A 27616-nucleotide genomic window follows, 5' to 3' on the forward strand; every position below is an offset into this window, starting at 1 on the left:
TATTATTGAACCGATAGAACTAGATGTTACACATAACACTTTCACCTAATATTGCATCACTATAGAACAGCTTTTGAGGAGGCATACCTTTAATGGATTATTTCTGAACAGTATAGATATTTCTCACAAATTAAGGATTTCATGGTCTAAGTTCTATTTTCTATTCAAGTTAAGTTAGAATTGGAATTTAAATTTAAAATATTCTTTATGTAGAAAATATTTGTGTATGTGTCTATATACACAGATATAACCATAATGCATCCATAACCACACTAATCGTACAAACATAGATTTCCTAATTATTGTCTAGAACTGCACCTCAGATTATACTAAACTAAAAACTGAAAAGGTATCAACTAGTTCTCATTACTAATTATCCCTAATTGAAAGAATGTCTAATTAAAATTACAAATAGTAAAATTCTCAAAACTATTCCATAATATAATGACCCTTCTCTTCAATTAAAGTCTATTTATAATCCACTACTACCTGCTTTACACTCTGAAGTTATAATACACATGTTCCCTCCATGTTTCAATTTCTACAATTAATCTTTCACAGTAGAAGAAATTGTAAACCAAAGAAAAGACATACCAGTGGGAGAAAGAGAAAAGAGGAGAAAGGGAAAAAAAAGAATAGGAACTAGAGTGTAACCTCTTTAGGGCAGATAGAATTTCTTTATTTCTGCCTGGGTCCCCAGGATCCCAAACAGGGACATAATGGCCACATAATAAAGATTTGTTGAAGTGAATGAATTGTGAATATGGTTCCCTTCTAAGCTACATTTCCCCCATCTCTATTTTTTTATCCCTTTAAGGAATTCATTGAAGAACTAAAAATAGAATAGATGTCAACCATGACCAAACGTCTTGATTTTCAAAATAAAGAAAACTGTTTCCACAAAGTCTCACAAGCTTAACTAGCAAATTTCTACAATAAATTAAAATTTTGATCTGTGAAAACTTAAGAAAAGGAAGAAGTGAATATTAAGAAGTTACATTTATTCTTTAGGGTCATACAATTTCTTTATTTGACAAAAATACTAATGTAAATTGGCACAAAATTAAACAAAGGGTAACTGAATTTTCCTAAGACATTTCTCAAAGCCTCCATCAGTGTTGCAAAACCAAATGGAGAGATGTAGGTTGAATAATTGGACAGTAAAAGTAGATTCAGAATTACCCTAACAGTTAATGGATTAACATCAACTTATAGACTTGTCCAAAAGAACAACAGGGTTCTGTTCCTAGGCTTATACTAGTCAATATATTTTTAAGACCCTTTCCTTCCATCTTAGAACCAATACTGTACATTGGTTCCAAGATAGAAGAATGGCAAGGGTTACGCATCAGAGGTTAAGTGACTTGCCCAGGGTCACACAGCTAAGAAGTGTCTGGATCCAAATTTGAACTTAGAACCTTCCATTTTTTGGCCTGGCTCTTAATCTACTGAACCACCTAGCTGCCCAACAGTGATCAATATTTTAACTATACTTTGGATGTAAGCATGACATCCTTGTCAATATAGTAACAGTGGCAAGAAGCTGGGAAAGATAGCTAATATATTGGATGAAAGAACTGAGATACAAAAAGATCAACAAGCTGGAACAGGATTTAATAATATGAAACTTCAGAGGGATAAATGTAAAACCTTGAACTTGATATCAAAAAATCAAATATAAAAGAATGGATAGAAAGAAATATAGCTTTAAAAGCTTAAAAAAAAAAAAGCTCAGAGGTTTAAGAGGACTACAAGCTTACTGAGTCAGTACTATGACACAGAAAACAAAAAAAAAAGTCTTAGGCTACATTAATATAAATATAATATCCAGAGAAAGAAAAGTCACCATTTTATAGTAACCTAATAGTCAAATTCTACTTGGAATATTTCTTTATGATTCTAAGCACCAATATTTTAAGAAGGTCATTCAAACAAAATAAATATATGCCATATAGGAATCAGCTAAAGAAGTTGGGCATCTTCGCTGAGGAAAAGAAGACAATTACTGACCTCAAACATCGGAAAGCCTGTTTTGTGGAAGAGGGTTTGGACTTTGTTTGCTAGGTTTTGAGGGACAAAACTTGGAACAATGAAGGGAAATTACAAGAAGTAGATTACACATTAGTGTACAATAAATTCTTCTAATCAATTGCAAGTATTAAATGGACTGCTCAAGGTCTCAATTGAAGGCCCAGTTTGTTAGGGGTGTTGTAGACAGAAGGATGGTGGCTTTATAGTATAATAAAAAAACAAAAGACCTAAAAGTCAAGAGAGCTTGAGATCTAGTCCCAACCCCAATATTTATTGGCTATATGACCGTGGAAAAGTCCCACTTTAAATCTCATCTCATTTATATACTTCAAAAGGGTGTTATGAAAAAATGATTTTATAAAGCATAAAGATATAGTAAGATATCTGTGTATGTATACATACATATACACACACACAAATATAAATGTGCTCTACTTATTATCATTATTATTATTATTAGATCCATGATTTGAGTTGGAGTTGGGCTAAGTGTCCTGAAATTTTTAAAACTGTGATTCTGTGATCCTTCATTCTTTTTTGTTGTTATTGTATAACTTTTGGCAGAGTCTTTGAGGAATTTGAGAAAGTTGTGAAGCAGGGGGAAAAAAGTATACAGAATGAGAAAATAAGCAAAAGAATCCAAGAAACTTACTGTCTAACATTTTACTAAGAAAGTCAGAAGAGAAAATGTATTCTAAAATGATCATGGGTATCTTCTTTTCACTGTAATAAATGAAAACCATACCAGAAAATATTAATCTCTATATTTTAATTTGGTTCTGTCATTTGGCACTGCAATACTGTTGTCCTTAGAAACACCTGTGACCTACTCTCCTGTTGGGTACCAAAGAAGCAGAAAGGGAAGGGGTAAAAGAAACTTGCTCTCTAATCAAGCATATAAGTCAGGATGGAAAAATAACAAAAGAAGCACTGCTTGGCATACATGCACACACACGTGCACATACACACATTTATTCTCTCTCTCTCACACACACACAAACACACGTAGGCTAGACTATTAGTCAAGTACTCTAATAAAAATGAAAAAGAAAGTAGATAAGAGTTTTTATAGCAACTGAGGTATCAGCTTTAAACTTACTTTCATTCTAAAAGGCTTCAAAATATAAGATATTTTCATGTAGAAATATATGGCATATATACAATCAGGTAATAAGTACTAGGAGTTTTAGTAATTAAAAAACCTAAACGAGTAATACCATTTGGGGCATTTATAATGGCAGTAATAAAAATATTCATGGAAATTTTTAAATGTTCAAACTAAACCCAGAATATATAACCAATGTAGAAACATCAGGATGATACACTATTTCTCATATAACAAGACAGTATTTTCAATATTTACTTAATCTGATTTTCCAAACTGAAAGATGGAATACTTTATACTACTAAAGGTATAATTCATGCTATATATTAAAACAAACTTTTTATATCTATAACTCTTTAACCAAAACAACCAGCCAAACCAAACATTTATTTTATTTGGATACATCTACAGATATGATGTGTGTAATTAATTGTTCAGCTAAAAATGCAATTCCAGGGTGCTTTTAATGATTTAGGTATACACAGCTTTAGTTCCCAAAGCAGACTAAAAATAGTGATTTTAATTTATTCCTGCTGCCTACAATTACCCACAACCATGTATTTTTAAATATTTCCAGCCTATAAAAATTACTAATTTTTGCCACTTGTGTTTATCTGCATTTAGACTTTGATTTGGATAAATTAAGCTCTCAAGTGTTCCTTGCTTTATGAAACTCTGCATGTTGTACACTTCAACACAAATAAATGACTTGTACCATTAGAGGTTTAAATAATGTAATGTATTTCATGCTCAGCCTGAAGCTGGATTCCAATGAAGTTGCTAATGCACGTAATGATTAAGTGTAACTCAAATACTAACTGTGTTGTTGAAAACATGACAGGCAATAATTTGGTCTATTATATTCTGCCATTTAATTGCCTAGTACAGACATTCTCTGACACGTTATGAAGCAATGATTTACAATTATTCAAGCTGCAAAGGTCAGAAAGTGACATTATAATCATCTACATAGAGATCCCTTCTAACGCACAAAAACTAGGTAATGCCACACAAAAATAGTTTCCCTGCAGTAGAAACTTTCTATTTAAGATTCCTTAAATCCACTACAAATAAATAGTTAACATGAAAGTATGTGAAGGCACATTTGAAAAGATAGTGGACATTTCTCCCAAGTCTCATAGATAGGTACCCACTCTGCAACTTATTTCTATTCCCTTCTGATCAAATGAGTTCTATGTCAGCAGCGACTGCTTGATCCTAAAGAACCAAGGTTGAGAACGATGTAGTTTTGTAAAATATAAGCACTCAAACACATTTTTGGCATCTATAAAGTCTGATGAGCTAAAATGGCTATATATCAGTAACTGAACATAGTTTTTGCAGAAGAGGAAAGATATCAATTGCAAAGTCCCCTTGAAAATTTGTTTTTTGTTAAGTCAAAGAAAATCTCTATTTCAGTCCTTAAGCTTTTTTGAACAAAAGGAATCATCATCTTATTTGCAGTTATTTTCTTTCTTTAGTTATATTTTAATTTTTTAATTATGCATACAAAGCCTAAGTATAGGAATCCACAGCCCTTCAGATGAAGATAAATCCAAAGTATTTTTTAAAAAATAACTTGCGTATGAAAGGGGAAACAAAAAAAGTATGGAAAAGAAATGAGAAATACCAAGTAAAAAATAAGGAAAATAAGAGAGAGAACAAATTGCAGAGAATTCTAACATAATAAAGAGCACAAAATAGAAAAAGTAGTTAAGTGTTTGAATGAACAAAGGCAGGCAAGGAAAGAAAAAAAAGTAAAGGAACAAAGAAGTAAAAGAAAAGGAATGATCCAGAAATAGCGTAAGACAAGAAAAGGCAGAATTGAATAGAACTTGAAGTGCATGCCAAATAAACTACCATATTAACATTGTCAAGTCCTTTAAAAATGCTAGGCTGTTGAATACCATAATGGCAGAAAGGAAGATGTTATAACAAACTGATATTCAAACAAATGTGCTGGAGATGCCTTCATGGTTATGTTTCCACCAAGAACATAAGGTCTGTGAAGGCAGAAATATCGCCCTATATATCTTTTTTTATATTAGCCCTCACACTCTGGGTAGGCCAAGAATGACATGAGAGGTAATCGACTTGAGAATTGACTATTTACATTTAGCTTGTTCTCCAAAAAATAAGTTCCCATGAACTCAACATTACAACAAATCATTCAAAAATATACTTAAGAAAAAGGAAAAAGGAAAAATTATTATTAAGAAATCACCTAAGATACAAAAATGTTTTTTCAAAAACCACAGTGAAAAAAGTCAATCTTAAGTGAAGCTCTGCAAATTTTTGCAAATGGCATTTAGTAAACAGCATTTGAACAATGCATGTTAAGTTATTTCATTGTATTAATATAGGAAATCAAATATAATTCTAAACTCTAAATACTGAATTCCCACTAGGATTCACACATTTTAAGACAGAGCTTTATGTAACTTATATTTAACTTATAACCTATAGAAATAGATCGTCTCTATGGGTAAAAAAAAATTATTTTTTTACCAACAATAAGAAAATAAGGAGCCAACATTTTACATCAACTGTTAAATCATTTTTTATTGTAGATTTATGGCTATAAAGATGAAAACAATAAAAGGCCAAATAATGAAAAATTATGTACATACACCTGTTAAGAAGGTTTCAATTCATAAAAGAATTCACACAATGTTTTAGGACATGCTGGCCAACTCTTTTTTTATGCTTATGAAATACCATGAAATGCAATATTTTTTAAACCAAAAAAATTGTGGAAAAAAATTCTACTCTTACTACTGATATTTTACATTAAATAAGTACTTGTTCAAATTCTATAACTAATTCAGTAGCAATTGTAAAAGTAATTTTTTTTCTCATAACTCAAATGGTTAAAAGCTTAGTCATAGGATTCTAAAAGTCAAAGAAGAGAACATTAACTACTGCAGAAAAGAAAACATAGTGCAGGACCTTCTGTTTGTGACAAAATTACAGAGTTAATGTTCCTGAAAGATCACTTCACCTTTTAGAGCCTGATTTTTAAAAAGGTAAAATTTATAGCAATTAAAGCTAATGAAGAAATGCAGCATGAGCTGCTTATGTTCAGGAACTAATAGGTCCACTGAGCTTTTCTAAGATTATTTAGCCATCAATGATAATGAATTGACATTGTCAAGTAGTGTTAATGTACCAATGCTCTATTGTGCCACTAATCCGATGGCCAATCCTTGCAATTTTCTTAGTTGGCCATTCTATTTTTTAACCTATACAATTCCTTATTCTTTTAATCACACAGGAAAAATACATCACAAACTATGATACTTTACTTCTTTCCACATTATAAGCTGTCAAATTCATTATTTTCTACTCTTTCAACTGTGTTCTTTTCATATTCTTCAGATCATTAAAATTCTTGAGAACTTTTAACTCCAGTAAAAAAATATCTATTATAGTGTTATGATAGCCACAATATAAGTTTTAAAATTAAATGTCACTAAAAGTAAAGAGTATTTTAGTATTTTCTTAGGGTATAGCAAAGTAAAATTCAAGAAATACCCTAGAAAAAAATGTTGCAGCTAAGATTCCTTTTAACTTACATGCTTGTGTATTTATGCACACATGAGTTCATGTTCATAAGTTCAATGTTCCATTGAAACATGCAACAGAAGTACATACTTATGATACTGCTGTGCCTTAAGTGTAAGGCATAGATGGCCATTGCTATGACATTTCAGCAGCATGCAGTAAGTAATTAGTAGAACTTAGTGACTAATGGATTTAACTACATAGTTTAAATCACACAAATGTTTGTTGTATGATAGTATAAATGCCAAAAACTTTTACCTGAAGGTTTCCCTTTGCTATTTCTAAGGCTTTAGTAAAAGGAAATAGAATTAAACTTGCTAATAAGCAAACATATAAAAATGAAACCACTTATCTTATCTGATTCTTATATCATGGGAATGTTTAGCTTGGTAGTGAAACCTTAAAAAAATTAGGAAGCTGTTTACTAACTTAAAAATTTTTGTTTGAGTCGGGAAGAAAAACAAAGTATAATTATCAAGTTTGCCAAAAACCTTCAAGGCAAGCCTGATCAACTAATCCTAGGGGTTTTGTATATAGGCAACCTTTAATTTTTATTCATATTAAACCTCTTTAAAACTCTCCCTAGCCTATAACTCCGAGTTAAAAACAATAAATGAGATTTCTTTTAAAATTGTGAAGACTAGGAGTAATTAAAATACACCACTTGGCACCTGACCCTTACAGCTAAAAGGAGCAGTAACAAAACTCTTTCTAATGCTGATCTTCAGGGGGCTTTAGGACAAAGTTCATCTTCATTTACTTAAGCTGCAAGTCACTGAACCATCAATTTTGCCAACTGAATAAATCACCTAGCACATCTAATAAAACTGCTTGCAGAATTATTTGTAAAAACTGTTTGCCAAGGTGAAAATAATTCAACTGCATCACAGATGGAAATTCATCTGTCCCATACAAAGCAGCACTCATTTTATGACTTGTAAGAGATTTGTATCAAAGTGCTAACAAGAAGACCTTCTTGCTGAATAATCAGCCCTGTATCAAACAAATACAGTACCATTCACTGCGATACCAGCTTTAACCTGGGCTGTATTAGGAATCAACTACAAAAACTCAAGTGCAGGTTTCTCAGGTTTCACAGTTCCACATAATGTAGAGCATATATTAGCTAATTTCTCTAGCATAATAACATTAAAAAATATTTTTAATCACAAGGAGGGTATTAAAATCCAACTCTGAATATCCTATGAAGTACCATATATGTCATGGCATTTTAAAACCTTTTAAACATTTCTGCTAAATTAATTAGTTTTGCATTAAGGAATCTCAGTGCTTCCTATTAAATGCAACACATTTGAAGGACAATTAAACATTACGAATGATTCTTCAGAAGAAACAGCCATGAAGCGAAAAAGGAAAACAAGAAGTTTTGAAACAAGAATACACACAAATACACAATGTAGAATCCATTTTGAGGTGGGTGTGTGTTTTAATGATCTTATATATGTAACAACAAGTTCTACAAAATTCAATCTTTTGCTTAGTATTTTCTCACAAGATGAAAATCTTACAGGCCCAAAGATTTGTTAATAGACTAAAATTATAATAGTATAGTGAGAAAAAACACACATATGAACACACTCTAAAGGTTATATTATATATTTTTTGTGTCTTTAAATGGAATTTACAGTTCTCTCTGGCAATGTGAATGAACATCCTATAATTTAGTCAATTTACAGATTACAGGTTCAAATTGACCTTGTAGCCCATAAAATTGCTCATCTTCAGTACAGGATTAGAAGTGGGAGAAGAATGTCATAACTGTATTTAAGGAATTTACCATAACAATGGAAAGGAGGATATGCATGCATAATTTTAGCCACTCTTTCTCATATAACAGTTTTGAATTCTGAAACAATGCATATCTTGCATAGGCTTCTTATCTAACCATGGTAGGAATCATTTCAATTTACTCACCCACAGACATGACACTTGTATTCCCTCATCCCAAGGTGCCTCTTGACATGGTTTCTGGCATCTCCAAGCTGAGCAGTTGCAAAATGACATATCTTGCACTTGAATGGCTTTGATCCTAGGTAAAATTTAACAAAATTTGTGAGATGAATTAAAATATATAATCCAAATTTGTAGAAAATAAATTGGTTTTAAGTGCACCTTAAATCTTCCATCTGGTTAGACATTTCCTCTGTCCTACAAAGGGCCTTACTACATTAACTTATGGCTTGAGGATCTAGGCCAGGCATCATCAGGTATTCCAAATGAGAGTTTACTTAAGTTTCAGCTCAAGGAAACTAGTAATTTTTGTAATTACAAATGGTATACAAAATATTTTCCCTATAACTCACACAAGTGCCTAGCAAACTGAGTTAACATTTGAAAATGAAACATTTCAAAAAAGAAATACAGATAGGTTACCAAAATTCTCTAAAAGTATATTGATTTCCATATAAATTTCTCTGTGACTATCTCCTAATTTCTCTATATTTCTCTGGGTCTGAACATTTCACATTAGCATTGGTTTTTCAGATTTTTTCTGTCACATACACAGAATGATTCATTACATTGCTATTGTAATGACACACAATGTATGAATATACAGTAGATAAAATATGATGCCTTTATGACTGTTTTATGGTCAAGAATTTATGATGATTCTGCAAACCAGAAGTATTGACATTTTGGCTATTATTTATTTCAAGAACAAATTTCTTAACGTAAAATGACTAGTGCGAACCAAAAGACTAAAATATAATTTCCTAAGTAAAAGCACTGAGCTATCTTTCTTAAACATGGGGAGAAATTTTAAATAATGTCTAATACAAGTTCCAAACTAGAGATAAAAATTATGAATAAAAAGTCATAGTTAAATTGGGTACATACTACCAAACTTACCAAGTAGTAGCTTGTTATTTAAAGTATGTATTCTATGCCACTCTAAGAACTAAAAATCCTTAAATTATTATATCAAAATCATAAAATTACAGTTTAAAATAAGTACAATATGCTCCCAAGTTTTTTATATTATGGTTTAGTATATGTTTTGTGAAGTACTTTTTTTCCAATTGAGTTAGGTATAATATAAAATATGTGATCTTTAATAAATATACATAAAGAGCCCTGATAAGGAAAATGTTACAGTATATCATACTTGATCAATGAACCTTTGTGCTGTGCCCTTGAAAATAGAATATCAGCCAAGAATACTTTGTTGAAATTGAAGATCTCAGTAAAAAATTTTAAGAGTCTTAAATTTCAATTTAATTCCCAAAAGCTGACAAAAAATGAAGCATTTAATTTTAATCTTCTAACAGAAATAAAAAAGTCAACAGTACTAAGCACGGGCAGACAAGGTTGAATATTTCACAGTTCAATGACAATGAAGCCAGATCTCTTAATACTTCCATTTCTACTGTTAGAAGTAGATGTAAAATATATTAAGCACCTGAATGGTTATATCTAGTCAGCTTTATATGTTTAAATGTCAAAAGCAGGTTGAGACTGCAGCTCACAGCAATCACATTCTATCAATCACATTGAAAAACCATAGTTTATTTAAATGATCCTGATAAAACTAAATACATTTCTAATTTGGCGATATTTCAAATCAACAAAGAATTCTTTAACAGGCCTACTGAAATAAAATAATTGTAAGGAGAGACAATTTGCCTACACATTAAATAAAAAACTGTTAGAACTGATATTCCAAATTATAAACTACAAGACTAATTGTATTATTAATAATATCTAGATTCCAGCTAGATCTCTAATGCTTTCCAAGTATTTGTATCAGAATTTTACCTAATAGATTTCAAATATTTTGTGAATTTAAAACCATTTCTTTTGCTTTTCTTCCTATAATGATTAAACTCCATATTTGCTCCTATTCCTGTTACCACAGGTGTCTCAAAGGGTCTGATATAAAACCTTTGCTGTTTTCCATTTACAATATATGGCTCCTTTGTGAAAAACTCCAGCTCAGTCAGGTCTTAGTGATCATTGCTATGGTGTGCTGACAATACATAAATGTATTATTCTGTTGGCTGCTCTCATCCAGAGATCACTGAGGCCTTGACTATTTTTTATTTCTCATATTCAGAGTTGACTGTCTGCTAACATCTCCATTTCTTTGCCATGAAAATTCAAATGCTAGTATCTACGGCCAGTACTTACTTTCTAGATGTAAAAAATTAACTACAGGCCTCTGTTTAAATAAAGGCAAAACCAAAAACCTGATAACATCTAAATTATGTCCAGTATTGTTGTGAATATCCTAATCAAGCCTTTATATACAGTTTAAGTACAAATTAAAGAAGCTAACATGCTAAATGCTTATAAAATACATGCATTTCCCTCATGTATTAAGTTTTTGCTTTATGCTACTTCAAGATTGTGCTGATATTATGCTTCCAATAAAACTTTGAAAAGTCTCATTTTATGGCATATCTTTGCTAACTGTGGCTTTTCAAAAATTTATTAGTCATTTAATCCACAAATATTCACTAAGTGTTTACCATATGCCATGAATTATAAGTAATGAGTCTACAATGAGAAACACACAAACTGTTCCTGCCCTCAAGGAGGTCACCTTCTAATTGGAGAAACAAGCAACAAAAAAACTAGATATAAAAGTATAGACAGAAGATAATCTCAGTATATGAAATGAAAGGCAATTTCTCGGAGACTAAAGCACTAGCAGCAACAGAGACTGGAAATGGCCTATTGCAAAAGGTGGGATTTGAGCTGAGTCTTGAAGGAAACCAGAGGCTAGGAGGCACCTACGTAGAGGGAAAACATTCTAGCCAAGGTTGACATCCAGGGCAAAGTCTTTTTTTTTTAAATATATCTGGGGGGCAGCTGGGTAGCTCAGTGGATTGAGAACAAGGCCTAGAGATGGGAGGTCCTAGGTTCAAATCTGGCCTCAGATACTTCCTAGCTTTGTGACCCAGGGCAAGTCACTTGACCCCCATTGCCTAGCCCTTACCACTCTTCTGCCTTGGAGCCAATACACAGTATTGATTCCAAGAGAGAAGGTAAGGGTTTAAAAAAAAAATATATATATATATATCTGTCCACTCTACTAGTATTGTTAAGCCAAACAATCACAAAAAAACCTTAAAAGCTAAGAAAAAAAAAAACCCAAATCTTAATTGCAGCATTTCTAAACCATTCAAATCCTAGCCATTCTAAACTGCTGTGTTTAAATAATATTTTTAAAGATGTCAAGCCCAAAGAGAACATGTGATCTATCATATAATTAAGAAATATTATTCAAGCTACTCTTATGAAAACTGTCAATCTCTTTAGAGATTCTAAATAATAATAAATAATTCTAAAATTATTACAAAATAATGGCAGGTCAAACTTCCCTAAGATTCTATAATGCTGAATATCTTGATGAAAAGTAAAACTTAATTGAGTCGCCAACACTACAGTACCTTTAAGATTTTTTTAATAGAAGTCCTCAATATGCTTCATCTAAATCAAATTGATCAACTATGAATTGGCCTCAGATGAATATCTAAATTCTTGATTAAATGGATAGACAAAACAACTTTAAATTGCAAACTTTTTTAATAACTGTCTTAAAATACTACTTTGGTGGAGATTTGTTTTTAATTCACTGTCAAGTTGTGAAGGCTCTTAATATGATATTGTCTCATAAAAATTCTTCCTGTTTCCATTTAATGCTATTTTAAACTTACCTAACCACTTCAGAAAGCCTCTTCCTACCCCTAGTTTCCATTTCTTGCTCAAAGAATTGTAATCAAATCAACAGGACCTTTGCTTCTGGAAAGGGCAGTTGATAAACTTATCTGTTTGTTCAACTAACTATTCCTGTGGCTTCTCCAACCCAAAAACTCTTCCTAAAACATCATTCCCCCATGTGTGGGCTTCTAATTAAATATAAGCTCCTTTAGCACAAGGACTCTCACTTTTATATCTGTATCCCTAGTGCTTAGCACAATACATGGCTTATAATTAGAGCTTAATAAATACCTTTTTATAACTTATAGTAAATGAGAAAAAGTGGAAGAAAAGTGACCAGCAACTTTTCTTAGATAAAGGCAAACATGACAGACCAGACTACATTTCCTGGTCATGGTAATTCCTTCCAGCTAGCAAATGCCCAGCATGACCTGAAGATTCTTTTTGCTTCCACCACTCTTGATGACCAAAATCCATTTATTTCTCACAGCACTGCTTTTATTGTGTTAAGAATGGGAAGAAAAGGTTACATAAAACATACAGTAAATCACAAAATATGAAAACGGGGATTGGAAGAGTAAGCCCTTTTCCAGTTAACCATTAATAACAGTCCTAGCATTACTATTTCATGGACATAAGCAAAGCATCAGAAAAGCAATTCATTTTAAGGTTCTCTGAGAAAAGAACTCAGATTAAAAATCTGTTCAGCAACACTAAAAACAATTTTTTATAACTGTAGGAATGAAATGGAAGACTAGCATTCTATACTTAGGAATCCTGTTCTTTAAGAGTCATTTCAAAGTACAATAAAAATGTACTTGCTGATAAGACCTATACAAGATGTTAAAAAGTATGCTAACTTTTGCTAAATGTTACAATCAATGATGTAACTTATATAAGTAGGGTTGCTTTGTCACATATTGATAGTTACCTCACTTTCACATCCACATTAACTTGATTTTAAATGCAATTAATACATATAGTCAAGAAAGACTAATGGACTACATTCTGCACTTAACCTGGTGGACATTTTCAAATGGCACAAGTGACCAGTGCAAACCTATTTTGCATTGTAAACGACTAAATAAATCTTAATGGATTAAGAATGATCAGCTATCAACACACAAGGGAAATTAAGTGCTGAAATGCCTACATTGATTATTTTAAATTATTAGCCTTACTCTGTTCTTGAATTTGTATGCTTTTAGTGAGCTTTAACACATTTACAAGACTTATTGACTATAATTACAAGAGAATTCAAGTAATGGACACATCAATTATAAGCAACATGTCTTGACCAGACAGTTGCATAAAGAATTCTAAAAAGAACTCCATTAGCATCTTCCCCTTAGTTTTATTCGGTTTTATCTGCCTTAAGAGAGCATATTGAGAGCTGATACATATGTTTTGCCCATGTGAACAAGACTATTTCCCAGACAGATCACAACCAAAAGTGAACTGTTTATTACGATCTGACATTCAAACATAGTATTGATAGAGGTGTACAAAGCATAAGAGCAGTGCTGACATCAAAGTAGCTAGTGTCCAGAAAACAATGTCAATCTTTGTCCAATCATTTCTATGCATGTTGTCCCAAACTTCTTCAATGAAAATATTTATCTTTGATGATAGCAAGAATAAAAATAATCATATTTCTTACCATTCTTGTCTTTTTCCTTGTAACCATGCACTAAGTTTCAAATACTGCATGAATTTAAAGTATAGCTTCCATAATAAGCCATTATTTAAAAGTACAGTAAAATAAACCTTACAGTTTTAATGAAAATATGTTCATTGAAATGTGAATTTATTATTCAAATCCACTCATAAATTCAACTATGGAGACACCACTTGTCTAAGCAGAGCACTGTGATTTAGAAAAGCTGTCTATTTAAAATAAAGAATGTATGGCAAGTTTATAGAAACAGAGCAGTGAATTTTTACATAAATTTAGAATAGTGACTTATGCATTTTCCACAAAAATGTTTTTAAATTTCCACTTAAAATTAAACATAAAAATGGAATGTTAAGTGTGACAGAGCACAGAAACTAAATTAGGTGCTACCTTCACGAATATCAAATCAACTTTACATATTAGCTCTTAAAAACAATGACTGATTTTTGACTCCCCAAAGGCAGAACTTTGTTATCCAGCAGTTACATTTTCCAGGAACCAAAACAGTACATGTTAGATATTATAAATCCTAAAAATGTAAATAATTTATTATCTTAACCTCTTTTCAAAACATCTCTCTCAAAATCATTTAACATGTCTTCCAAAAGTAAAAAATACTATTTAACGTATGTTTTAAAACCTAAGTACTAGTCAAAATATGACACAAATTAAAAAGGGACTATAAACTTTTTTGAGAAAACTGAAAGTAATCTCTTGAAATTTGACCATTGGGGGAACTATAAAGGATTAAATAACATTAAGAAGATGTTACGGTGTCACTAGTGGCTTTGTGGCCAGAGCAATACTGTGAAATACCTGAAGGCCAACAAATAAATGTGTTTAGGGATCACATATTTGGAAAGGAATAAAGATTTAGACTTCATTGTTCATTTGTTTTTGTAGGTAAACATGTGCTTGCTACAAAATAGACATACCTGTATGAGTGCGAATATGTGCTAGAAATGCCATGGAATTGCTACTTCGACACATCTTTCCACAATACTTGCAAACATTTCCCTGATTCTCTTCTCTTTCACGGTTGATTTGTTCAGTGTCTTCCACTATATATTTATTCACTTCCCGAAGCAATTCTTCATGTTGTCCTTTAATGTGAAGGAATAAATTCTGCTCAGAATCAAAGGGCTCTGTGCACTTGACACATTTAAAAGTGGCTCCACCTTCTGGAAGCTCTTCCACACTGGCCTGTTCATTTCTCATATGACCAGCACTAGCCAAATGTTGGTGGAGGTTGCTTTCTGTATAAAATGATTTTCCACATAATAAGCAATGAAAATGTTTCTCCTTTGAAGGGTGCTTCATAGCTATGTGAACATTTAGTCCACTCAAACCATCTGCTAAAAAGCCACAGTCATCACAACGTATACGAGTGGATTCAATAAGGGAATTTCCTTCAGTTTTCTTTTTTTTAATACCTTGTATAGAGTCTTTGAAAGGTAACTCATTGATTTTCACTCCAGTTGTTATCAGACTTTCCTCAGACTGCTCTGTTGAGTCATCATCCTGATGGTTCTTTATTCTTACAATAGAAGAATCAAATTGGTCAAAATTATACATGGATCTTCCTTTATCATCAATATCAACAGTTTCAAAAGCTTCACATTCTTGTGTGTTAGGTTGTGGGCCATCCCCTTCCAAAATTATTTCATTTTCATACTGCGAATCCATAAGCGTTTCTTTCACAACAACAGATTCATTGTCTTGCAAGTCCTTGCCATCCTCAAAACTATGCATAGTTTCCACTTTGTTTATGTTGTTTTCATCAAGATTGGACTGCTCAATTGCTGCTCTCAAGACAATTGAAGGATTGCTTTCAGTATGATGTCCTTCATCCTGAAGCTCAGTACTTGCCTGTTGATTATTAATTTTTCCTCCATTTTCACCCAAGATTTCCTCATTTTTCTGACAATGAATATCTGAACCATTCACATCATTTAGTGCATGTTGGTTTTCCTTTATGATCTCACAATTAAAATCCAGACTTCCTTGATTTGGGTTTTGACACATTTTGGGTGAGTCATTAGCAGAAGTTTCTTTAGAGGGTATTCTCTCCACAGATTTCACAACTTTATCTTTGGCAAGGGGCTGATGGAATGTCTCGACCACAGAATGATCTTCTTTGAGGTCATATTCTTCCCTAGTCTCCACCTCTACTGAATCAGGAGTACAGATTACATTGGAAATATCTACATTGGTATTCTCATCTAAGAGAGGGCAATCTTCAGTTCTTCTAGATTTAGCCATGTCTGATACACTTATATCAAGAGTATATCCTGTTTGGTCAGAATTTACTTGCAGCTCTTTAGAATCTTGTTCATGTTCTTCTTCTTCATGTAGGGCAATAATTTTTTTGGAACTATCTGTAACATTTCCTTCATCACCAGAAGAACAACTAACATATGACTGTCTTTTAATTTTATGTTTCTCTGTTGCTGCATGCCTTGTCATTTCCCGGCGAGTAACTGCATAGTAATCACATGCCATACAATAATATTCAAATTCCTTTGTATGTTTCCGTTTTACATGTAGTTCTAAAGAAGCAGAAGAGTGAGCAACAAACTCACAATGTACACATTTATTATCATTTGTAACTGTAGCACTCTTTTCAACATCCTGAATGAGTTCCTCTGATTTGGGAGGTAGTGACTCTTTTTTATCAGGAAAATACCCACTCCCCTGCTGACCTAAAGAATGAAGTATATTTTCAACTTCAACTTCAACTCTTTTTCCATGCTCTACTGACAATTTTTCAAAGACAGTATTACCCAATTCAACTGGCTCATTAGCATTATTAACACTTCCTTCTAAAGGACCTACAGGACTGGAAGTGATCTTTCTAGAAGACTCAAGATTACTCTCTTCAGGGCAAACAATAATATCTGCCCCTTGTTTTCCATTTGTTTCTATTCCTACACGTCCTTTATGTTTCTTGGTGGCACAGTGGCGTTCCATATCTCCCTTGGTTACAGTGTAATAATTACATACTTTACATAAATAACTATATTGGTGACTGTGTTTTCGTCTAATATGAACTGTCAAATTTGTAATACTGGAAGCCAAAAGACCACAATGAGAACATGTCCTTGAAATATTCCCTTTAGGTCTACCTCTCTTTGGGGTATTGGCAAAAGCTAACTCACCATCTTTGGTGATTTGACTAGCCTGTTCCTTGTTAGTTGGCATTTTTGTCTCAAAACAGGATGATGCCTGTAGCTGCATACTTTCCACATTGCCTTCAACTGTTCCATTCCCAGAAATATAAGATTCATCCTTCTTATCACTTGCACCTATACAAACCTTTTCAATACATTCTTCAAAACGTAAACCAATATTATTTTTTCTAGCATTCTCAAGATGCTTGCTTCTTTTAATGTGTTTCTCCATTCCTTCTTTGCTCAAGGAATAGAGATTACACGCTTTGCATAAAAAATGATAATCCTGAGCATGCCGAAGCTTTATATGTCTCGTAAGAACTGTAGAAGACCTTGTTTTATAAAAACATTTCTTACATTGAAACTGGGGTTTATTCAAGGTAGAATGTTTTATTTCACTTCCAAAGTTCAACTTAGAGAGTTTATGGACATCATCCTGAAAGGCTTTTTCTGTTTTGTTACTAGAGGCTTTTGTATTATCACTTGATTCAGAAGTATTCAAAGTTTTAGCTTGTAAAGACAAAGCATTGCTAACTGATTGAGAACTCTTTGACTGAACTGATAAGTTAATATGTTGCTCAGTGGTTTCATGCTCTGCCAGGTCTTTGCTGGATAGGAAGAATAGATTGCAGTGAGAACAAGAAAAAATCAGATTGTGTTCTTCCTTCATGTGGTCTCTAAGATTTACTTCATTCACTGAAATAAATGAACAACACTGACAACTAAATATATACCCAGCCTCTGGATGCTGGTTACTCTTCAAGTGTTTGTCTAAGTCTCCCAGAGAAAAACTAGAATAATCACAGGTCTGACAGTGAAATTTTACTTCTCTTCCATGGCATCTTTTCATATGTAATTCTAAATTATTCCTGTTTTCAGAGACATGACCACAGTAGGTACAAGTACATAACATTTGGTGACTAGAAAGTGGCTTCATTATCAAAGAGTCAAATTGTGTGGAGGATGGATGATGAGATTTTGTCTTAATTTGCATAAATTCGTGGGTTGCTGAAGTAATCACACACAAACTATCAACATCATTATTAGTTTCAAATTGCTTAGCTGTTGACTTTGCATCATTTGGCTTCATTTGAGTTCTTAGGTGTTTCATATACATACTGTGTGCCTCATTTTTGCCTTTTTTGCTAATCCCCAAAAGACTAAGTCTTTTCTTTGCCTGACTTTTTAAGTTGAAAGATCCACTCCTTCTCCTAAAACCAGAGTTTAACATTAAAACACTTCGTTCAGATCTTTTTCTGTCAAGTCTTCTCCCTGTATTAATACTATGAAATGTCCGTGGGTCATTTTTAGTAGGTTCTGATTTATTTAAAAGATCCTCTGAAGTACCTAATGGGCCTAAATTTTTTTCCTGTCCTTTAATATTTGTCTCTACTTCAAGTGAAATAGCTTTATCTTCTTCAAAACTCTTCAGGTTTTCTGAGGAAATATTTTTAGATGGCACCATTTCAACAAAAAGCTCATTGTCACCACTTGGTTTAGAAAAACTTTCTTTCAAAAGCTGAAGTTTATTTTGAGTATTTCTCAATTCTCTTGAATCCGCATTCTTACTTCTCGATTTACGAGTTCTAGGTTTTGTTCTCACTATCTTTTCTGTGTCTGCTGTATACTGTTTTCTACAAAATGATTTTTTTGTCAATATCTGGACAAATCCTCCACGAGCTGCAAGGTTCTGACGTCGGAGATGTGTTTTGCCAAGGTAATGGGCATCCAAAAGACTTTCTTCAACACATTGAAAACCACAAAGATCACAACAAAATATATTCTGCTGCCCATGTGTTTGTTTAATATGTGCATGTAAAGATGAGGTATTCTCTGCTTTGTGGCTGCATTGGTGGCAAATAAGTTCTTGAGACTGTTTTATATGAGTTTCAGAATGTTTTTCCAGCTCAGAACAAGAAGAAAACAACTGATCACATACTTTACATTTAAAAACTGTATCTACATCTCCAACTGTACAACTAACACTGATTTCTTCCAAGTGAAGAGAAGTTACATTTTCAGAACCAAGAGAAACAACATTTTCCATATATTTTTTCTCTGCATGTTTTTTTGGAGCTGCTTCATCAGCAACACTGAGGTCACAATTAGGAGATAATAAATTTGGAAGACATGTGTCATCATCTGGGAATTCATTCAGTAACGGCTTTTGTATACCATCTACAGTGATTCCCACTGCTGTAGCTGAACTCTGAAGATCATTTTCCTCTGCTTTAAAGTATTCTGAGACATCCAACTTTATTCGTTTAGGAAAATGCACATTTCTATTTTTATCCACATCGGTATTTAAAGGATTTGAAGATTCAGAAAATCCTCTTTTATTTATTCCATTCTCTTCTGTCTTCTCAGGATCTATATGTACTTCATCTGATGAGAGATCTGATTTCAGGACAGGTAAGGCCTCACATTCTGCATTTTGGTTGGAATTTCTGAAGTTTCTTGTTCTTTTAGTTTCTGTACTTTCATCTTCATCATTCTCAGGATTTTTATCTCTATCCATTCTTATTGGAATGTTCGGTAAGCTACGTTTCTTGTGTCAAGGGCACCTCATTTGGCTTTCATAACACCTATAAAATAAGTAAGTCCATTATTAGTCTTTTGCACATAGGAAAAAAACCTAGTCATTTATTAACCCTGAAGTCACTACTAATGGTGGTTGACTTTAGAGCCTCTTGATTAAAATGTCATGAAATTAGTTACAATGAAATTTTCTTTGCATTTTTTATATGAGCTTTGACAAATATATGAAGTACTTCCTGGAAAGAAGGGAAGTAGAAATCAAAAGAATTATATCACCAGTTCTCTCCCTCAGAAAATAACCCCAATCAATTTGATGAAGTCTTTCATCTCAAAATTTCTATAACTATAAAAAAAATAGAATTATTGGATATTTGGGGTTCTGTTCTTAAACATATGGAAAAAAGAAATTTTCTGTCATGTTATATATACAATATATGTTATATATAAGCAATGGATTTATATTTTCTGTATTCACAGGATGAAGACCTTTATAATTGTCTTATGAACATCTCAGTGGTCAAACCAGCTAACATACCTTTATATATAACCTGTGTTCTACATTCATCTCTCATTTTCTCAGAGGAACTCCTTCACCTTTCATTTGTCAATTAATAATTTCCCCATCTAACAATCATTATGCCATTGTCAAATGTTTTTTATACGTAGGTGAAGGTTAAAGTAAACTAAGGTTTTAGAGGAATCAGATAAATGGATAATAAGATTTAAAAATACTTTCTTAATAAAACGTTTTTTAAACTCCATGATATGAATTGTTTTCATTACATTATCTAATTAAAGTACATTACTTTTCATTTATTTTAGGTAGAAATTTTAATTTTACATACAATCTTAGATTCTGAAATGAACATTTAACTGAATGTTCCTTAGAACTTATAACTCTTCTCTTTTCTGTGAAATTTACAAATTAAACTTGTCCTTTAACATGATCAGCACCCCAAATTAAATTTAATGAAAATTCTGAGTTGCCAAAACTGTAAATCCATTCTAGCTTCTCACCTTAACCTATATCTCCAACTGGCTAATGGTATTTCAGCACCTCTAACTAAACATGTCCAAAACCAAACTCCTTAATTTCAACCACAAATTGTGTCCTGCTCTACTTCTTCCCCTAAATCTCAGCAACAAGTATAAAATTTTCCTAGCTCTGTCAATAACTATACAACCTCCCCATTACCCAATCATACCCTTCCTTCAATTTCATGTTGTTGTTATTGTTTAGTCATTTCATTCATGATAGACTATTCCTAACCCCAATGAAGTTTTCTTGACAAAGACACTGAAGTACTCAACAGCAACACTGAGATGAGAAAGTGAAGCAAACAGGGTTAAGTGACTTGCCTAGGCTCCCACAGCTTCTAAGTGTCTGAGAACCAATTTTTAACTCATGAAGATGAGCTTTACTCCATACCCAGAACTCTATCCATCAACCTTATAGCTATCCTCTAACCAAGCTCTATCAATTATTCTCACAAAATATATATATTACTTTCTCTTCACTTCAATTCAAATTTTAAATCCAATTTATTAAGAACAATTGATTGAAGATTGAAGATCTAAAACAAACTTTAAATAAGAAAAATCTTTCATCTCCTGGAACTTTTAATCTAATAGGAGGAAGACACATAGGAAGATAACCATCAAATCTAAGCCACGTGCATTATAAAAGTTCAATAAAAATTCTTGGATAAAGGACAAAAAGGTCTTTGCCAGTTCACTAAGAAAAAAATTAATGAATTAGAATTTCCTTGATGGAATTCAATGGGCAAAAAGGAAAGGAGACTACTCCAAACACAGAAAACAAGAAGACAATTTTTCCCTTTTCCTATTCAACCTGTACACTCTCGGCAAGCCCTAACCTTATTTTCCATATAACCCAACATGTTTGACCACTCTCTTACCTCCTTGCCTTTATTATTCCCTTTCATCTGCAAGTCTTAATCCCTTATCTTTATCTATTCAAAACCAAAGTATTCTTTAAAGTCAAATGTAATTTTTTAAAGCTCATCTGAAGTCCCACACCTTCTATTAAGCATTCTCTGGTGAATGCAGCCCACAATGATCTCTCACATGGATGAACTCTTATGAACTTTAAAATAAAATATACCATATAATTTGGAATTGTCTGTTATTTTCTAATTGGTTAGATAAACTTTTTTTTGATCAAACTCTGAATTAGAGGTCACTAGAAGGTCACTGAATTAGAAAGCTCACAGAAAAGAAATTCCTTAACCAATATAGATCAAAAACTCTACCTGTAAAGTTCACCAAAGTGAGTATTCCTTCAAATTATACAGATCACAGCTGATTCTCTTTAACTCTTGTGTACATCATCCCAAAAATGCTCTAAAAAGCATTCACCCAACATTTATCTAGATTTTTTTACCCTATGTGAAAGCCAATGAAGAATATTAATTGTCCTTTGATTATTCCTGGCTCTCTATATGACCATCTCATTATTTTCTACTCACAAATCTCTTTGATGTCATTCCTTATGCCACTTACTGCTTCTCCTGAACAATCTTCTAAGGATAAGATATTTGTTTATGTCCACCATGCAGGTCTCCAGTATATCCCCAACTTCAATTCTTTGGAGAATTGATTATTCTATCATTCAAAAACATAAAGCACAACCAGAAGAATATCTGCTGAAAACATGAAGGGTGCATAATAAATTATGAATGTAAAAAAATTTGAAAAAGATAGAAATTATTTTTCAGATATAAGCTAGGGGGAGAATTCATGACAAAAAAGGATGGAAACATAAAGAAGTTAAAATAGAATATTTTTATTACATAAAAATAAAAAGATTTTCTACAAACAAAATCAAATGAGCTAAGATTAGGAGGGAAATAGGTAATTGGAAAAGAAACTATGTACTAAGTTTCTCTGAAAAAGGTCTCATTTCCAATTTATATAAGGAACTGATTCAAATTTATAGGAAAAAGAACTATTCCCCAGTTAATAAATGGTCAAAGGATAAAAGCAGATGGTTCTTATGAGAAATTTAAGCTATAAAAAAATATGAAAAATGTAGTCAACCACTAATATTTAGAAAAAAGCTAATTAAAACAATTCTAATGTTCTATCTCACCTTTCAAATTGGAAAAAAAACTGGCAAAAAATAAAATAAAATAAAATAAAATAAAACAGAATAAAATGGCAAATGTTGGAAGGACCATGGAAATATAAGCATATGCTGATTGAGCTGTGAACTGGCCCAGCTATTCTAGAAATCATTTTGAAATTATGTCCCACAAGTTACCAAATTCTGCATAATCTTTGATCCAACAATGCCACTAAAAGTATTTCTTAATATACCAAAGATATTAAAGAAGATGAAAAATGTTTTATACTTTAAAACTATTTATACTGGTTCTTTTTATGATGTAAAAGAACTGGAAACTAAAAGGAAACTCATCAATAAGGGAATGGATAAACAAACTGGTAATATAAATGAGACTTCCTGCCAATGTTGCCACCTGTACAAGAGGCAAGCTGCCATTATTCCCCAACCTTACTTCAGCAAAATATTTAAGTTTTCAACAATTTAAAAAATAACCAATAAATTCAATGACAAATTACATTAAGTTACTTCTTCCATCATAGAGGAATACAAAAAGTCAATCAGAAGCCCAGGGGAAATAAGAATGTTTCCTTCCTACCCCTAAACAAAGTGCCAACATGATTACAGATGGCATACATGAAATAGACAAAGCTCTATTGTGTCTGAGAGAGAGTCCTAGAATGAGGACTTTGGAAACCTAGGAGAGTAGAGAACAACCATTAAGGCATTAAATATTCAGTCTCAGAGGCTCCTAAAATCCTATCCAATGACATTAGAGAGGGTTCTAAAGATCCAATCCATTACTAATTTTAGAAGATGAGGGTTAGGTCAAGAACCCAGGGGACTCAGGTTTAAACCAAACAGATTTCACCACTCTACCCAAAAGAACAGCATGGAATAGAAGTTGGCCCTGATGCAAAAGCCTAGTTGAAGAAATAAAACTGGAGAGATGAATAAATCATTAAAAAATAGGTAATATAAAAAAATTATTGTTATAGAACAGCTAGGTGGCTCAGTGAATTCAAAACAAGACCTAGAGACAGACATTCCTGAGTTCAAATGTGGCCTCAGATGCTTCCTAGCTGTGTTACCTTGGGCAAGTGATTTAACCCCTGATGCCTAATCCTTACCACTCTTATGCCTTGGAACCAATACACAGTATTGATTATAAGATGTAAAGTAAGAATTTTTTTTAATTTTTTTATTGTTAATCTTACAATTGAAAATAGAAATATTCCCCCCCAAAAAAAATACCAGAAGGAAAAAAACAGATTTTTCCACACAAATTACATAAAAACCTAAAAGAAATGAAGTAAGAGATTTTTTTTAATTAAGTAAAAGCCCTTGAGGAAAGAATTGGAAGGAGAATTAGCCAAAAGAACAGTAAACCTTAGTGAAGAAATGGAATACCTGAAAACTGAAATGGACCAAATAGAAATCAATGGCTCCATAAGACTGAAAAATATTAGGACAAAATCAAAAGATTGAAAAAAAATAAAAGAAAATGTTAAGTGACATTAGATAACAAAAAAGCAACTAACCTGGAAAACATGTTAAGGAGAAGAAAATTTATGAATCAGGGGCAGCTATTTCAAATCACTTACTCCCCATTGCCAAGCCCTTACGGCACTTCTGCTTTGGAAACAATAGACAATATCAATTCTAAGATGGAAGGTAAGGCTTTTTAAAAAGGAAGAGAAAAGAAGGAAAGAAGGAAGGAGACAGTGAGAGAGTAAAGGAGGAGAGGCAGAAAGAGGGGAGGAAATTTAAGAATCATTGGACTCCCTGAAAAGGATGCTTTTAAAAAAAAAATCTGGACATTATATTTCAAGAAATCCTAATTCAAAACTGCCCATATTCAACAGAACCAGAAAGCAAATTAAAGATGGGAGGAGCAGAAGAGGAGGGGAAGTGACCATCAATCACTTGATGAAATGAAGTCAATAGTCAAAATCCAGGGCTCTCATGTAAAAGAAAAGCATCAATTAGAGTTTGAATATCAAAGAATGAAAATGGCAGAAGAGGGAAGCTTAAAATCAAGAATAGCATCTTCCAAAAGATAGAGGGGGAAAATGTATCTTTAATAAAATTAAAAGTTTTCAAACATTTCTGATACTGAGCTGAACATTAGATCTGAACACAAAAGTTCAGAGAAATTTTGAAAGGGAAATTTATTTGAGCAATTAGAAAGAGTTGGTATAGTGATAACATTCTAAAAAAAAGAAATGTAAAGAAAAGGAAAGGTAAAAGGAGGAATATACAATCTGGTGTACAATGGAAGAAGAGGACGTAACTTGCTACTTATATTTAAAGTGTAGGAAAAAGAATATTGAAATGGGGAAAAGGTGAGGGAAATGGGCATCTGATGGGCATCAGATGACTCTCAATCTTACTGAAATGCAGGCAGGTCCAAGAACACATACAAATAAACAAACATAGTTTGGTTTACAAATACATCAAAACTCAACTGAAAAAAACAATAGGAATAGGGAGGGGTAAGTTTTAGAAGGATAAAGCCAGGGAGAAGACAGACACAAGTAAAAACAAAACTTTGTGATTTGTAGGAGGAGGCATAAAAATAAAGGGGGAAAAGTTTTTGTGTTTTTTTTTTTAAGGAGGATCTTTATATTGTCTCAAACAAATTGAGAGCAGCTGAGCAAAATGTAGCATGAGAAAATAAGGGAGAATTTTCCCATCATAAAATATGGCATGAATACTATGAAATGAGAACTAGAATATCAAGTCCTTGTATAAAAGGACAATTACAATATAAAGAAAAACAATTTTTAAAGAATCAATAATGATAATCAAAGCACTAAGCATAGTCTCATAAGGAGAATGTCTTCAGAGGACTTATAATGAAGTATGTTTGGCTATCTCCTGACAAAGAAGTGATGGGTCCAAGATTAGGACATACATTTTGGGTAGCTTTTGGATAATCAGTTTCACTTGACTATACTTATTTATTAAGGGTTTTCCCCTCATTTTCTGTTAACTGGAGAGATGGCAATGCAGGGAGATAGATTGACTAGCAATAACTGATTCAAAAATAAAAAGTGAGAATAATTGTAAAATTTTTTATACAATAAAAGAAGTTCAGAAGAAAGCATAAACAGGTCCGATAGTTTTAAAAATGCAGAATTTATTATAGTTTTTATTTAACAAAAGGCAAGTCACGTAAAATGGAAACTCATGCCTTCATATACAATACACATACTATGTACATGGAATGCTGTGTGAATTTTGAGTGTTTAGTTTCAGAATGTTTCAAAAAAATATTTTTAAAAGAAAGTATGGCATATGAATGTAATGGAGTATTACAATGCCATAAGTGATGATTTCAGTAAAGTTCAGTGAACTAATACAGAATCAAGTGAGCAGAACCAGAAGAACAATTCAAGCTATAACTTTTTAAAAATTAACAATTTTGAAAGACAAGAGCTTTAATCAACTCAATCATCAACCATTATTTCAGAGAATTGATGAAACGTGCTATTTTTAGGTGATGATCTAAACATACAGAATAAGACACAGTTTTTTTATATGGTCAATCTGGGAATTTATTTTGCTTGATGGTACATATTTGTTCAAATAAGTCCCTTCTCTCCTACTCCTATGAAAAGGGGAAAGAGAAAGAAAATATATGTTTGTTCACTGAAAAAAAAATTAAAAAAGAAAAAAACATGGGGTCTTTGTTTTAGGGAGACATTTAGGGTCATGAAAAATATTGAATAGTTTTTCAAAGACAAAGCAGTTTCCTCCTCTACATGATCAACCCCAATAGAACAACTGCACTTATTAATCTGAAATGTCATTATTCTTCATCCACTTGATTTCTTCTCTTGTGAACAATTAAGATAAATTCTTTTGAATGATTTGTGAGCCTCACTTAGGAGGCTCTATCTACAGCAGTATTCCCAGACGATGCCATTAGGACAATGAAATATACAGAAGGGGTATATAAAGGACATCACCAGTTACAGGTTAATCCCTATTGTACTTGGACTCTACAGTAATCTTACCTTTGACAAGCAAACATCTCACTGTTTTAGCCTTCACTTGACATTAGCAAACAAGAGGTTCGATGAAATCTATTGCTATTTCTTTCAAGGAATCTTATATCATTTTGACATAATGCATAGGAAACTTGTGGAAAAGAAAGCCTTTAAAACTGAATATTGTTCTACTAAATCAGATGCTTTGTCATAATCAACCAATAAGTCACAGTGGAATCTTGGAGGCACCAGAGCTTTCAGTGTGTGACGACAAAGGTGTGGTTATTTGTGATTGCCTCTTCCCATTACAAGTCTTCAGCAATCATGTCCTTGTTGATAATGCAAGTGAAGATGATTCTCAAAAAAAATTTAGTAGAAATGGGAAAGTGAGCAAAAGAATAAAAAAGTACTAATATTTCGTCAGTGAATTTTATTTAGTAACAAAAAAATCTGAGGTGTTTTTCCATATCTTTGGTATTCTCCCTTCTTTCAGACGCCTAAAAAATTGACCCAATGCCCTTCTAATTATGTTTATTCCAACAAAAACATCCTGTATATATTTGGTGTAGTATAACTACTTTTCCCATCTTTGTTTTTTTTTTCATTGTCACTTCCATTTTCCATTCCACTAACTCCATGAGCTATTTCTTTCATTTGGCTATAACCTCTTTTTTCTCTTCTAGTATCATTTATAGTAAGATTATCACAACTGATATAATCAAGTTCAAGTACTATGTTCACTTGATCAGCTATTGCACCTCTGAACCA

General features: G+C 32.4%; 1 protein-coding gene across 3 annotated transcripts in view; it reads right to left on the reverse strand.

Moving 5' to 3' along the window:
- ZNF407 (zinc finger protein 407) overlaps nt 1–27616 on the reverse strand; it is a 670437-nt gene that overhangs the window by 562908 nt on the left and 79913 nt on the right. For all 3 annotated transcript variants that reach the window (XM_007487796.3, XM_016431724.2, XM_056823576.1), the window contains 2 exons: nt 14996–19815; nt 8636–8750 (listed from right to left, as the gene is read on the reverse strand). In XM_007487796.3, coding sequence (XP_007487858.1) covers nt 8636–8750; nt 14996–19748 — 4868 coding nt within the window. In that variant the 5' untranslated portion in view covers nt 19749–19815. The remainder of the gene's footprint in view (nt 1–8635; nt 8751–14995; nt 19816–27616) is intronic.

The sequence above is a fragment of the Monodelphis domestica genome, chromosome 3 (genome assembly GCF_027887165.1).
Source record: "Monodelphis domestica isolate mMonDom1 chromosome 3, mMonDom1.pri, whole genome shotgun sequence".
NCBI classification, from domain to species: domain Eukaryota; kingdom Metazoa; phylum Chordata; class Mammalia; order Didelphimorphia; family Didelphidae; genus Monodelphis; species Monodelphis domestica.